General features: G+C 27.2%; 1 protein-coding gene across 2 annotated transcripts in view; it reads right to left on the bottom strand.

The window, feature by feature from the left end:
* Positions 1-670: 670 nt before the first annotated feature.
* LOC129975609 (palmitoyltransferase ZDHHC18-like) overlaps positions 671-16,167 on the bottom strand; it is a 32,158-nt gene continuing 16,661 nt past the window's right edge. For both annotated transcript variants that reach the window (XM_056088679.1, XM_056088680.1), the window contains 5 exons: positions 16,037-16,139; positions 12,183-12,292; positions 10,760-10,847; positions 10,277-10,442; positions 671-2,191 (listed from right to left, as the gene is read on the bottom strand). In XM_056088679.1, coding sequence (XP_055944654.1) covers positions 2,028-2,191; positions 10,277-10,442; positions 10,760-10,847; positions 12,183-12,292; positions 16,037-16,139 — 631 coding nt within the window. In that variant the 3' untranslated portion in view covers positions 671-2,027. The remainder of the gene's footprint in view (positions 2,192-10,276; positions 10,443-10,759; positions 10,848-12,182; positions 12,293-16,036; positions 16,140-16,167) is intronic.

Genomic DNA, 16,167 nt, shown 5'->3' with positions numbered 1-16,167 from the left:
AGGTCACGTGATCGCACATCTGGTCGAACGAAATCTCTCCCTTTTTTTTTCTGCCGCGCCTACTTGCTGAAAAGAATCCAGAAGAGAATGTCCGAGAACCGGGGGAATGAGTCATAACTCGCAATAAGGAAAGAACAAAAAAAGAGTTTTTTCCCCCTTTTCACGCATTTATCACTGCCTTTGGAGAAAGAAAGGAAGAGTTTTCACCACACACACTGACCTTGCGTTTTCTGCTTTCAAAGCTAACAAAATTACCCAGATCAAAATAAATAATTCATTATTATTCCTACTTCCTTTTGAACGACGATCCCCGGAATTTCCGGGTATCGAAGTTCAAAATCCCCGGAATTCCGGGGTTTCCCCGGAGCACAAACACCCCTGTTTATTACATTTAATAAAGGAATTTTTTTTAAAAATTTTAACTTGAATAGATTAAACACTTAAATAATATTGTAAAAATTAAGAAAAAAAAAGCATGCATTATTGAAATTTTCAGGGTCCTAAATATTTTGAAAGCTTTTAAATAAGGAATTCCCACTTTCTAGAAATACAGGATGTTTCAAATCAAGATAGAAAGAAAGACACTTTTTTTTCTTACTTATATCAAATTTTAATTTTAATTTAAAATACAATATTAGTACACAGCGAATATTTTTTTTATTGACATTTAAAAAAATTACATCAGAAGCTAAAGAATATCAAAAGAAAAATAAATTCAAATATATATTACACTAAAGATAAATTTCAGCTTTGATAATCATCGTCAGGACTTAAATGAATACTAAATAATTAAATAACATTGAAATTATTAAATAATACTGAAGTTAAATAAGTACAGAAAGCAGAATATTGTGAGCTTGATTTTTTTTTATAAAAAATTCTATGTACAAAATAAATTAACAGCTTGAATCAGTATCAGCTGAAATCTCTCTATACATTACTTCTCTGCTATGTAATTTTAATTACTTTATTCACCATTTGAAAAAAAACCAGAGAAGACAATAGTAAAGTGATGCAAGATGACAAAATGGCACATAGCAATGGAAAAATGCAAAATTTAAACCCATTCTGCAATAAAAAATACATTAGATGTAAGAATCTTCATAAATGCATATATATACACTATTAATCACCATACAAGATATTTTGGTTTCAAAATAGACCAGAGCTCAAGACATCGAGTCATGTCAATTGAGAGATGTGTTTGCTATAATTAGTATTAGATTAAAAATAAATATATTTTATAATTTGTACATGAATAAAAATTATAATATAAACATTAGATTGTGCTCCAATTTTTTCTTAGAAGACAAATCTCAATAATATACAATAAAATTTATAAGATATCAAGGGGAAAAAAATAAAAAGGCAAGATTATAGTCTTGACCCTTATAAGAAGTCATCAATGTTCTGATTATTGAAATAATAAATTTTTTTTACCTTTTTGATGCGTAAAAAAGATTGAATACAATTGTAATATATAGATTTATGATTAAATACATCTTGCATACATTTTTTTCTCAAGATTTTTATCTGATTTCATAATGGTTTTATTTTTGAAATACGTAACAAAATATCAACACACATAAATATCAAAATATTTTCAAAAACCACAAAAATAATCAAATTTTTTTTAAAAAAGAAAGTGTCTTATGTCACTCGGGATAGCAGATGAAGCTGAAAAAACAATTGCATCATTCAAAATCTCAGGAAGTTTTACATCATATTTCATATAAACTAAAAAAAAAAAAAGTCTTGATTTATAAATCCAAGACAATCACCGCATGTAAAAGCACCAAGTGTGAAAAGCAGATCACAAAAACATATTGCACTGAACTATATCCTTTTTTTTTTTGTTTCGTGCTTCTATTATTTTTTTTTTAATACACAATGAAACTTCACGAAGAGACAAAAAAAAAGGGAAAGAAAATGCTTTCTATAAAAGATACAACCTTTTAATATGAAACATGATGTTTTTCAATGTCACTAATGAAATAATTGATGAAAATTTTACTCTAAAAACAACATTACACAGCACTTTGTTTAAGAAGAGAAAGTTGGCTTCCAGCATCCTGTGGTTCTTGGTCATCTTTCGGCGAAGAAATCAAAACAGTCGTTTTGGCACAAAGCTCAGTTTCATGCCGTGTTTGAGGGGAGACTACAGCTACAGGGACTTTATTACCATTGTTCCCTAGGAAGGAAAAACAAAAGTAGGTAGGGGCCATGCAATAATGAAAGCATGCAATCAAATCATAAATATTACGCATGCAGAGCAGTAAATAAAATTATCTAATCATGAATGAAACCAAATTATACAGTGCATCAAACATTTTTATATAAACATTTATTGAATCTAAAACTACAGTTTGTAAGTGAGAGATTAATTGGATATGAGTTGTGTATAGAGTTTCATATACAAACTCTATATATTTGTACCTTGCCTTGCTTTTCATAAAAATAATCTGCAATTATATAAATCAACGGAAAATAACATTTTAAGCAGCAAAAATATATTTATGAATTCAATTCATTTGCGAAAAGAAACTGAGTATCCCATAAATCTGTTCATCATTTGCTACAATAAAAATAAATTTGAATAAGTTAAAATCAACCAAATCAAATTTCTCTTTCGAAATAGAGAGACTATATGACATTCTGAAAGAAATACATAATTTAAATTACAATTAAGTAATTTATGAAATTTAATGGGAAGTTTAATTGGACTACCAAACCTTTTTGAAACTACAAAAGGATATTTTGGGACTGCTTTTATAATTTAAAATTATTACAAATTGGTGCGGAAGACATCGGAACCAATACTTTCTGGCCATAATAGTAGTAGAATGTTTGATATCAATAAATCTAATGTATACGAAGTCCATAGCAAAATCGGTTTTCAGTAGAATCAAACCATGAACTTGTCACCTTTTCATCCTTAATCTCGACATTTTAGTGTTGGTGTGCCACAAGAACTATAAAAATTCACACTTGAATCTCAATGACTATAATAAACTACTCTTTTCAAACTGGCTCCAGCATTTCAAATAAATTAAAAACATAAATAATTATCAAGAGAAATTCCCAGGATTTAGAAAACTCTATTTAAATAAATGAAAACAATTTTTTTTATATACTTGGCAATAAAACTGAGGCATTTCAATGAAAGTTTTTTTTTTTTATATAGAATTTAATCTGTATTTGTTACATTTTTAATAAATATCAATATTCACCATTTTTCTAAATGACCAGATTGGTTAAGTTAGAGTGGACAATACAATTATATATGTGATCAAAGATTATAGCTCAACATATCAGCGAGGGGGGGGGGGTAGGAATATTAAGCCCCCAGTTACATATAAATTAAAACCTTTCTTTTGCAAATATTTATGATTACAAATCCTTGATATAATTATTTTTGGTCCAAAAATACTAAAAATTTTTTTGATAACAATTTAATAAAATGTTTTAACAGATCAGACTGGTTAAATTTGGCATCCTTTTACATCATTAGACTCAACTTCGACAATAACTAGCGAGTTTCTTTCACACAAGATGCATCTAAAAGGGAAAACATTTATGTTAATTATGGTTGAACAAATGAAATATGAACTAATTTATGGGATAACTTGGACTGAAAGGGAAAAAGGGAATTATTTACATAATAAATATTTGCAATAAAAAATAATTAAAACCCAAAAATATAAGTGCATAAGCCATGCAGACCAACAGCAGCCAAGGGAAAAAAAATAAATAAAAAAAGCCATAGAAAACCCACCAGATATACATAATTCAGTTGCAGATAGTATGAGGTCTTCTAGAGTTGGTAGACAATTTTTCCTTATATTCGAGAAAAGTTTCACAGTATGAAAATTTACAACCATGCATTAAAGCACACTCTGAATGGAATTACCCAATCGATGGGATATGAAAATCACAAAACTCCTCTTCTACCTCAAAATGATCAACATTGCACAGCTAATATATACATACAGAACAACATACTGAGAGTCATGTTTTGTGAGAAATGCTGCCCTTTTAACTAAGGGTGGCTACATTCATATTTGATGTATAAGCTAAATACACTTATAAAATAAGCAAGTATTATTTATATGCTGGATGAACTTGAAGGTTAGCATGAGATACAGTTTCTTCGTTACGCAAGTTCAAAGCTTTAGCACGGAAGTCCAAGGCCTTCACCACTTGGCTATGTTGCCGCCATACTTCTGGGTTTACTACTCAAAAAGAATAGCAAAGTTAATTTATGTTAAAAGCTCTGCTGCCATTAATAATCATTAAGAGAATTATTAGCAAGCACAATTTGTTATTAAGCCTTTTATTCTAAAATTCATTACGTAAGGAGGAAAAAAAGGCATGCACCAATTTAAAAAAAAAATATGTGCGTAAATTTTTTTAAAAAGTGAAACATTTATCATTCAAAAATCTGAACACATAGCTCCTCTACATTTACTTTATCTAAAACTACAAGAACACTTTGTTAGCTTTTTAACAAATACTACACTGATAAATTTCAATAACCGATTTTATACATATCAATATTACATGTATGTACAATAAGAACTTTTATTTTAATTATGTCAAGTTTAAAGCCTTGAATAGATACAGATATTAATAATCAAGAATTACCTGGAAGTACCAAATCAATCTCAAAAAATAAATCAGACTTGCCACCCACATATTTTTTTATTAAACAGATTTTAAAAGAAATGTGCATGCATGTATAAATACAGACTTCTGAATAATATGAAATAAATTTTATTTTTGAGAAATGGTTAAAAAATTTTAAAAGTGTTTCAAGAAAAATAAACAAGCTGTATAATATATACATTTCCAGTTTCCCTTAGTTTTTAGATTCTGTCAAAATATTCTTATATAATATTGGAATTTTTCGAAAAAATAGTTTCATTGAAAGATATTACAATTATGTTGTAGCCAATTGAAATTCTACAACACTGTACATGCAAATGATATTTACAATTGTCTTTATGTGTCTTGGAATGTCTAAATCTAAAATGTTGATTGGAGTTATATCAAAGCAGATAAAGAGAGGTGCAAAAAAGTATTTGCTATATCAAAACTGCAAATAATTTCTTTAAATGTAATTGAAGAAATGAGAATATAACCAATGAAAAATCTGGCTGCTAATAAGATCTAATAATACTTAAATTTATCAATAACCAACTGGTGAGATTTTAGCTAATAAAAGAGTATAGAAAGGAGATGGAACAAAAATCAAAAGTGGGGAATATGTAGGAATTAATATAGTATTTTAAATAAATTCTGAAAACTTTTTCAGTGCGCTGACAATCAAAAAAAAAAAAAAAAAATTTTTTTTTTTTTTTTTTTTATTGTTACATACAGATTTACTCCATTTGTATGCAGGTTTATAGCTGCTATTGTATATGTTATTATAATGATCAATATAGCACTAGATAAAATTGATATACAGTACATAATATATGCAATCTTATGTTATAAGCGCATTATAACACAGAATATTAAGCAACTTAAAAAACCATCTATTATTTCATATAACTTTATAGCTTAATTAAATATTTCAATATTTAAAAAATGCAGGGTACCTATCAAAAGTCACTTATGCAATATTTTGTACAAATAGAAGGCCAGCACACTGAAAATGTTGGATGTGGGCCATAGAGCCCAATTTTGATTAATAAGAAAATTATTTTCTGTGAGCTTCATATCGTATCTGCATTTTTTAAGATCGCTTCAACATTGATGGAATTTAGCATAACCCACCATTTTTGTTTGCATGTTTATAGCAAATACTGCACAATTGACGGTTCTGACAGTGCCAAGAAATCTTATATCATCAGTAAATTTTTAGATCAGTAAATATATAGATTTATAAAAATAAGTAAATATATAGATCAGTAAATCTTTGTAGAAATTTTTCGGTTTCATTCTGTTTATCATTTTTAACCACAAATACATTCTATGAGAAAAGTTATTTTATGACCAAGCTGCATTTCTTTTCTTTATTGGCTGATAACCGTTGACGTATTACATACCAGCAAACATGTTAGTCATCTTGGAGCAGTAATATTTTAATTACTTAACCAATCAAAACTCATCATTACTAAGTTTCATACCTTAAACTGATCCAGATTACATGTGGAATATCTTCCCTATTAAATAAAAATTTTACAAATATAAATAAAAATTCATTATCTTTAATTTTGATAGGTTTTGTAATTGTAAATATCAAATTATCATTCTTTCCTTAAAAAGGGGAAAAAACATCAAGAATTTGAAAAAAAAAAAAAAAAATGCAAGTTAATAAATTTCAAAAACAGAGAGAGAGTGAAAAAAAAACAACAATACCATAAAAATTATGGCATGGAAGAGGGGACAATTGAAGCTAACAAATGCTTTGTGTGAAAAGGGCAACTAAAATATGTAACTACCAGGATCTGCAGTGAGGGAAACATCTACTGAAAAAAATTACTCACCTACGGTGATCCATGCTGAAGCACAATGTAAATTTTATGAAATTAGAAAGCAAGAGAGAATAAATTCCATTTACTTTACTTGCAATAAGCATGGATAAATTTTTAGAAATTTTGAAGAGGTGAAAAGTCATCAAAATGTTTGATGCAATACTATTAACCAATACTTTTTAGGTTCTTTTATTGTTATAAAAAAAATATAAGATTAAATCACATTTTTTAAAAAAATGTTATTACTTCATTACAAAGATTTTTGTATGTAAAATACTAAAAACAGATACAGGATACTTCATGTAACAAAACAATTAAAAAATATATAAATACAGTGATTCTGTATAAACATTCAAGCATTTTTTTTACTACAAAATGTTTAGGTATATAAAAAACAAAAATAATTTTAAAAAAACATTAAGCACTAAATATTCAGAAAAAGAAAAATGATGAACAAATTGCAAATTTTCCAAAAGCTTTTCTACAAAATTTATTTTCCCAGTATAATAAAGCAGGTAGAAAAATCATTAATACCATGAAAAATATGAAAAACTAGTTTAATACCATCAATCCGCAACTCACTTTTAGAAATTAATAATTATATTTACAACAGTCTTTGAGAGACTTAAACATAAAAAAATAATCAGTAACTTTACATTACATAAAATAAATTGGAGGGGGAGGGATTGAATTTTATATATGCAGAAACATTAAAATTGTTAAATATTTGATTACTGAATTGGAGACATGTATTAATTTTAATATACAAAAAAAAAAATTATCCATCAGATTTACTCATTAATGATTCAATGAAATTTTACTAAGCATCATATGAAATTAGTTATATAATTTAGAGAAAAGCAATTCATAATTTTGTTTTGATTCAAAATTTTGTATTCCACATGTACTAAAATTTTATACTCCGATTTTAAACTAGATACAACCTTAGCCACCTATTGGCTAATATTGGAATCAACTCTGTCCATATGAAAAACTATTTCTATTGCACCTAAATGAATGAGCCCCCAGTATATTCTATTATATTGATGTACTTAAATTACTGCCACAATTACATAATGCTTCAGACCTGCAATTTCACATTACACACAAGCACTATTCAGACAAAAATTCTAAAAATATTATTTCAAAGGAACTAAAATGAAAAATTCATATCAAATTTTTCAAGGAATATGAGGACTATTTAGAAACAAATACTGAATGATGAACTGTGATAAGGTGACAACTTTTGAGTCAGCACACCTTAGTTAAATTACCAACCCTCATCAATCCATTTCTCAGAATCATCATATTAAAATCTGGTTATTATATAGATCACAATAGCAACTAATATATATCCTTTATGTAACAGAATATAACTTTATATATAAAGTTATATCACTGATAATCTTTTAGTTATATGCAATAAAAAATTTAATTGTAATTACAAATAAAAAATGTATAGTAGAAAACATAAGTAAATAAACATAATTGTCAATAAAGAAAAATATAAGTGTTACAGAAAAACATTCCCTTGTTTATTTCAAAAATGGACAAATTCACAATGGCTTTTGAAACTAGTATATCAAAGATTGATATTTAAATAAATTCCCAAACTGGTTCCTAAATTATTAAAATTCCTTTTTAGGAATGCTGTCTAAATGAATGAGGAGGATTAAGAAATTTATTGCCAACTTGACTACATGGAAACAGAAGCAAAAGTTTAGTTCATATTAGCAACCATCTTACACATTTGGCTTCAAGTCAAAAGCCTTGGAAACTGGAAATAGATTTCAACGATACAGACCACATAAAAAAATCAAAAGAAATCTTGAAAAAGTAATTTGAGGTTAAGTCCTACAATTAATCTATAAAATCTAATAGTAACCTATAAAATAATAATAGTTTAATATAAATTAAAATAAATTTTCTATAAATATGAGGAAACATGACTCTATTTTCTACAACTAAAATGCAGTTATGCAATGCATTTAAGTTTTACTGAAAATAATTTGTAAGGGAAAAAAAAAAAAGAAGAAGAAAGTTCCCCAAAGATCTTACTTGAATTACAACTCATGATTCAGTGAATTATGCTTTAATCACAAAACATTACTGATCTCTTTTACAGGCAAAATAATGCATATAGTAATTTTAAAAAAAATGCATAGTATTTATCTCTGTTTTGTTTATAAAAGCTACACAGTATATTTAGGTATTTCATTTTTGTCATAGAACAAAAGCAACTGTCATTTCAATCACACACACACACACACACACACACAAAATATATATATATATATATATATATATGAAAATAATATAGAAACTCAATGCCCTCCTTGTTTAATTGGTATAAAAAGAAACTTTATGAGCTAAAGTTCATAGAAAATTCTGCATTTTCAAACATTAGCTCATAAAACTATTATATTAGAGGGGAAAAAAAAAGTTTAAGTCTAGGAAATGAAAGCCAATATTATCTTTCATCCATGATATATTCAATAGACTGAATACACTTGAGAAATAGTAAATTTCAAAAATCAATTAATTGCTAATTCAAGAAATATATATTTAAAATTAAATATGTTAGAATAGTTAGGTTCAGAAAAAAAATTGATATAGCAAAATTTTAATATTTTGGAGTTATTAATGGAAATATTTTCTTGTGCAAAGATATCTATTTTATATCTTCTTTCCATTTTTCATCATATTTAATAACAAATATTTTCATAAAAAACACTAAAAAAATGGCTAAAGTAGCTTATAATATATTGATTCTTCATCGCTTACAATGTTTAAAATGGGGGGGGGGATAAAATGACATTCAAAATTATAAAATTAAAAAGAAAATGAATAAAAAAATATTTTTGAAATAATTAATATTTGTTACAAAGCAAATTACATTACTTAAAATCCAGTTTAGGAATAAAAACTCACACTTGAGTCATTTTTATAAAATATTCTTCACTTCTTTAAGTGAATAAAGAAATACCATTTCATTTATACCAATCAATTGTAACATATTTAGTAAAATCTCTCAGCAAATAAATAAATAAAATTGTGGAATGGCAAATATACAAATCAAACATTTAATTTATAATATAGGCAACAAAATCAAAACAACAAAGGCTTAATTTTTTTTTGGAAAAATCAATAAACCATTAAAAAATTTTGAAATAATAATAAAAAAAAATTCACAAAAATTGCATGGCAGTTTTATTGGCGATGTAAAGAAAACACTAAATGTTATTCCTATTCATTCTTAACAAGATTAAGAACATTCATAGTAAAGGATAATTTTATATATTTCAAATTATATACATCAATCCCAGCAAAATTAATCTTGTTTAATAAATATTCATCAATTCACGGATTAAATGCATTTTAATAAAAAAGAATTTCATGATATATTACTGTTCCCAATCACTTTAAATAAATTGAATAAAAAAAATTTTAAAAGTACTTTTTATTAAAGTAATTTTTTTTTCATTTTAATTATTTTCTATGTATCTCTTATTTTCTATTTTAAATACTCTCTAGTCTATAATTTATATTATTATTACACATATTATAATGATTTGAAATTAAATCTCCACAGATGACATATCAAGTAGGTATATTTGTAATAAACAAAATTATAAATTGACAAATACTTTTTGAAAATATTCAAATATGGAAATAGAAAAGTGCATGAAAATTCAAAACTGCACTATATCAGTAACCAAGTTCAAAAATTGACAAAATGTTAGTAAAAAAGGAATTTTATTACTTTTAAAGTGTCTTAAAAAGAAAAGAGAAATTACCATGAGGACCAGCATTCTGGTAGGAACTTTCCCTGATCATACCTCGATAGCTACCATTGGTTGAATGAACAGAGCTTTTAGGGCCATAAGTATTTGCAGCAACATTCTGAGTGGACTTTTGCTCACTGGTAACAACAGGAGTAGGTGCAGATGAAACAATGTTCTGCTAATTATTGAAAACGAATTCAATGTAAGTAAAATGCTAAAAAAAAGTCAAGGAAAATTAAAACAATTATTTGGTTCTTAAATCAATTTCTGACACTTTTGTAGAAAAGGATTCTCTTCACATTTTTTAGAGGGAAGGGAAGGGTAAGTAGCTTCCTTACTTTCACTTTTTTTTATTAAATTAGTAATTGTAAGAATGAATAATTAGCAAATTATTCAAAAGTTGTAAGATTATGAATTTTAAAAAAATATATATAACAACAATTTCATATTTAAATGAAAGACAGGAATTGAATTTAATATATATTATTTTAATACTTTTGTTTGGGCTCCTTTGACTGTTCCATAATGATATCTCTGGTTCAATTGGCTTTCTTCTTTGCATATACCACGTCTATCAATTAAGCTAAAATAAAACAAAATGTTTTTTATTTCAAGATATATAAAAATAATAATTAGATTAGATCACCTAACACAGGTCTTATTGATTTCAAACCCAAATTACAGAATCTTTTCCAGTTGGATGCATTTACAAATTTAAATTGGTGAAAATGTCTTAAAAGTAATAATACAAAAAAATTCATACCAATTTATCAATGAACAAGTGAAAACAATAAGTGACAACATACAAGGTACAGACATTTAAAAAATTTGGATAAGGTAAAAAAACTGAAAACCATTGCCAGAATACAATAAAATAAGTATAATTTTTTTTATTTCTTTAATGTATTTAAATCTGTAAACATACTGAATTTTTTTTAATCAACTAAAATTCACATGTACATAGCATGCACTCACATCACATTTCACAAAGCATATTTCTAAAATAAATTTAGAAACGGATAATGATTACTTTCCAAAATATTTTAGAATTCCATTACAAAGTAAAAATTATGTTTTACAAAGAATATAAACAAAAATTTATATCTTTACATATTAGATAAAAGATAAAGCATCAGTAACAGAATTTTACTTTTTTAAAGAATAGCTGATATGAATTACTGTAAAATTCAAATAATAATAAAAAGACAGTATAGAATTTGGATTAACAATTTTAAATCCTTTAATTGAATGTAATTTAGGTTTGAATTATTTATAAACTGAAATTATTATGCACTTTTGTAAATAAATGTACATTGAATTATTCCAAAGAAAAAAAATTAAAAACACAATGTAACAATTGTATCACACATATATATTATGAAAGATATTATATATACACAAAAAATGTATTTTATATTTAAGAAAATTCAATTAGTGATTATATGTATTCAGAGTTTTTTTAATTGAATCTCAATAGCCCAACATTCAATTTCTGCTGATGATTAATGATGAATGAACCAAAAATGTTAGATATCAAAAATTAGTTTATGAACAGTGAACATAAATTTTCATCATTAGAATTCAGAGTCATTAATATTTTTATTCAAACAAATTTTATAAATAGCTGCAACTGACATGTTTAGAAACAGAAGTATTCTTTCTGTACTGTGATGTAAAAATATATATTAAAAATAGTTGAATTGAATGTGTAATGCGAAATAAAAACAAAATTAAGAGGTATTTTAAGATTTCAAAATAAATTAATCAAGGAATATTAAATTGAAAAGACAAACAGTAATCAATAGAAGAAATGTACGTGTAATTATAAATTAGAATGGAAGTATACATGCCAATAAGTAAACAAGGTATAAGGAAACAGATTTTGGTGTTTTTATTGTTACATGTTAAAGTTACAAACCTTGGAAAGTCTGGTCCACACACAACAGAACAGCAATTTGAAATAAATGATCCAGTATTATATGGATTTATAACGTCTTGTCCACGTTTTGTTGAAAATGAACCTTTAATCTAAAAGCAAAATATATTGCGAATGTAATAAAAACATATTTTAAAAATAAGATTTAAGAATACAAAAAAAAGAAAGCATGCAATTGATAATCATATCAATAACTCACTTTATATATTCCTTTTCAGGTTAAAAGAAAGTAATTATTTTTTCGTAACTGTCTTACGAACAAGCATTAAGGTATTAATATAAATTAAATCTTTGTTATCTTCCCACGCATATTGGAGTATGGTTAAATAATGCAACATTATTTTAAAAAATGTTCATGTACTGTCAATATTAATTACTCTAACAATGTTATTAGATATACAATTATGCAAATCATTATTCATAAGCAAACCAAACAGTGTTAAGGCAAGGTACAAGAAAATGTTAAGAAGGAAACATCAATTGGGAAAATGTATAAATTATCGCTGCAAATCAGTTTCAACAGAGAAAAGGGAAATAGAAGATTTAATGTAAATTATCTAAAATTCTAAATGTTGTATGATGTGCTGAATAATCTGCAGCTACAACTTACTTTTAAAATAGCAAAAGGGACATAAATTCATACTGTATTTTCCAAAAAAGTGCAAAAGCGACACAATTCTACATAAAGTTTATAAAACAAGATAAATATACACCCTCCTTGAATTATCTGCCAATATTCACATCGCTAAGTTAGAATTAAAAAAATCTTCATTCATAGAATAGATCTAAACAGAAAATAGACATGAAAGTAAAATGCAGAGGTCAAGTCAAATTGATATGTTTTGAAATTAATACATTTTGTATTTCTAAAAAAAATAAAGGGCAAGACATGCTTTCAAAACACCATTCTGTAGAGAATAAACAATCTTACTATGATTTTGATCTGCTTATAATCGCCAATGGATGAGGTTTTGTAAACACAGGCTTGGAAATTAAATAATTACCGAATGAATTAGCTCCTAATACCATTCAAAACCTAAACACATATGTAAACTGTAAGCTATCTTAAGCAAGGAAAAATTATTGTAGACTCGTATTTTTATGAATATCTCACTGACACCTTTATACAGTTAATATTATATAAATATTTTATTACACAACAGAGCAATTAATTTGTTATTTGGTCACAATATAGAAATACTGTAAAGAGAGACCGTCAATCAACTCTCTGCACGAACTCAACTTCATGCTAACTGATTTTCATCTATGCATCTCCCCTTTTTATAGCTTTCATGGCAGCACATCGAATATTTTAGAACAAAAAATATAACTCAAGTCTTAACGAAGATACTGCCACGATTCCTGAAAATTTGAGATCCTCCATTTTTGTCAACCAAATCACCAAATATTTTTTTAAGGATGGATTTGATTTGACATCCATTAAAATATTGTTACAAATCTGTAATTTTGCTACCCGGCCTGAATAGTGTCACTGTAAGAAAGACTGTTGTAAGATCTGAGCTGAGCGGCTGCCACGTCAATGACCCGAGAGCTTGGCGACCATTTGGCGATGAATTTGGCGACTAAATGGATACTACTGGAAAGTTCGAGAACTTTCACGATCCATCCACTAAGACCTGAGATACAGCCAGGTACGCCCTGATTGGTCTGAAGATTCTAGCCCCGCCTCCCGGAATTATAAAAGATGGGCAATCTGAAGCTGGATCGTAAAAGTAGTCGTGTCGTGTGTATCGGAAGAAGTGTGTGTATCGGCGGAAGTTGTGTGTGTGAGAGTGGTCGGAGTCGCCGACGAGTAAACAGATTTGAGAGGATCAGGCAGCAAGCAAGCTGCTGAACTATAGCAATTAAATGTGCTGCGCTATTACAATTGATTAGCGGTATTTGTTGTAGAAGAAAAATTTCGTAACAATATCTATAGGCTGGTTATAATTAAACTTTCCCTATAAACAGCATCCTACAACGCAAACAGGAAAACAGATTGCTACGAAATTTGGTATACAGAATATACACGATATGAGCTCAAATGAATTTTGAAAAAAAATTTTTAGTTCCAAAATATCCACTAGAGGGTGCCTTTTCCAGAGAAACATTAAATTTAACACAATAAATGACCAAAACTGAATGCAGAAACAATATTAACAATCCAGAACAAGAATAAAACCAGAAAAAGCTGCCAGTTCTAGGAAAAAAAAATGTCAAGATTTGCATGTTTGCAAAGAAGAGGAAGCTTTATGCAAAACAGATTAGAATATGAAATGTTTGCAGACGTTGTCATGTTTTATGTCCACTGGTTATGAGGCCACTTAAAAAGTCTGGCGTATCGTGAAGGTGTTGCAATGCTGAATGACTTAAAGTACTACATAACACTTCATGTGCAAAGCATCACAACTGATCAATTACGATCTGCTGTTGAAAATATACTGTCCACCAACTTAAAATTTTGCAGGTGAATGAGGATGGTCACATGGAGCACTTTTCCTTACATCGTCCTGGGCACGATTAACAACTGCTAATCTTGTGCACTTTCATTCTAATCTATTCTTATTTCTGCAAACTGAACTGTTCCCCCTCCCTCAAACAGTGTACTGTTACTATTTCCTCACCTTTACTTAATGTGATTCGATGACAAGGTGATCAGAAACTAGTCAATAGTTGTTAATATTATTTCTATATTCTGTTTTAGTCATTTATTGTTTTAAATTACATTAATTTCTTCGGAAAAGGCGCCCTCTGGTGGATATTTTGGATAGATTTTCGTTTGAAATTCCGTGAGCACATCTCATATATGGTCTAAATACCAAATTTTGTTGCAATCTGTTCATCCATTTGTGTTGTATGATGCTGTTTATAGGTGAATAATTATAATCACCCCATATAAAAGTCTCTTTCTTACCAAGAGTTTTACAGCACAGGGAAACAATATTATAAATTCATAATATATTGTTGATCTCAAATACATCAGTTCTATTCTCTACAAGTAGAAGTTTTTGCACTATGAAAGTACTCATGCATTTGGCGATTTTACTGTTGTGTATATACGCATCAAAACACCATAAAACAATCATGATATTCGAATTACCGAAAATTCAAGCAGAAACATTCCAAAATTTAAACATAAGAGTTATAAAATGGTTGTTGGAAATACATTAATTTTCAGAAACAAATACTATCATTAATATTTCACTACTATCAAAGGATATGAAACAAAGAAATACCAAATTTATTGTTCTGGAACAATTTGAAATTAAAATTTTTACCGTGCATAACAATTTAAAATAAATAAAAGTAGAATTAAAATGATTTTTCTAGTAATGATATTCTTAAATAGATAATTTTTTGTGATCTGTAACAGTTCATAAAAATACAAGTCTACAATATAAAAAAAATCATAATACTTTGGTACTATAAAAATAATACAAGTGACACTGGAGTATTAATTCACAACTATAATTATTATTACAAAAATCACCCACGATATTAATAAAAATTATAAAACCCTTAAGTTAACAAGGTTGTGACTCAATAATTCCAATGTATTGAAGTTATCTCCTTTCCTAGAATAACATGCTTTTTTTTTTAAATCACAGTAATTTTTTAATGTATTATTTTAAAACGTAGAATGTCCAAATAAACATTTTTTCAATAATGAATCCTTTAAAAATATTGATGAATTAAAATCACAAACTATTTTAAACTAATTCAAACACAAAAACCATTTATTTATAATTATATATTATACACAAAGAATGTTCACATATGCAGAAGAAAATAGTTATAAAGCACAGGACTGAAATTAATAACGATTGCTCACTTACATCTTCATTTGTGGTTTGGTTGGAAGTTGTAAGGTAAGTGTGGAATCCAGCGAGTCCAAGAATAGACCACACTGAGAAGAAACACACTATGCCTTCAACAACAGTAATCAAAGTTAAGAAAAAAGAATCTT

This window comes from Argiope bruennichi, chromosome 7, assembly GCF_947563725.1.
Source record: "Argiope bruennichi chromosome 7, qqArgBrue1.1, whole genome shotgun sequence".
Taxonomy (NCBI): domain Eukaryota; kingdom Metazoa; phylum Arthropoda; class Arachnida; order Araneae; family Araneidae; genus Argiope; species Argiope bruennichi.
The sequence above is the reverse complement of the archived record's forward strand: the minus strand, read 5'-3'. Positions and strand labels throughout refer to the sequence as shown.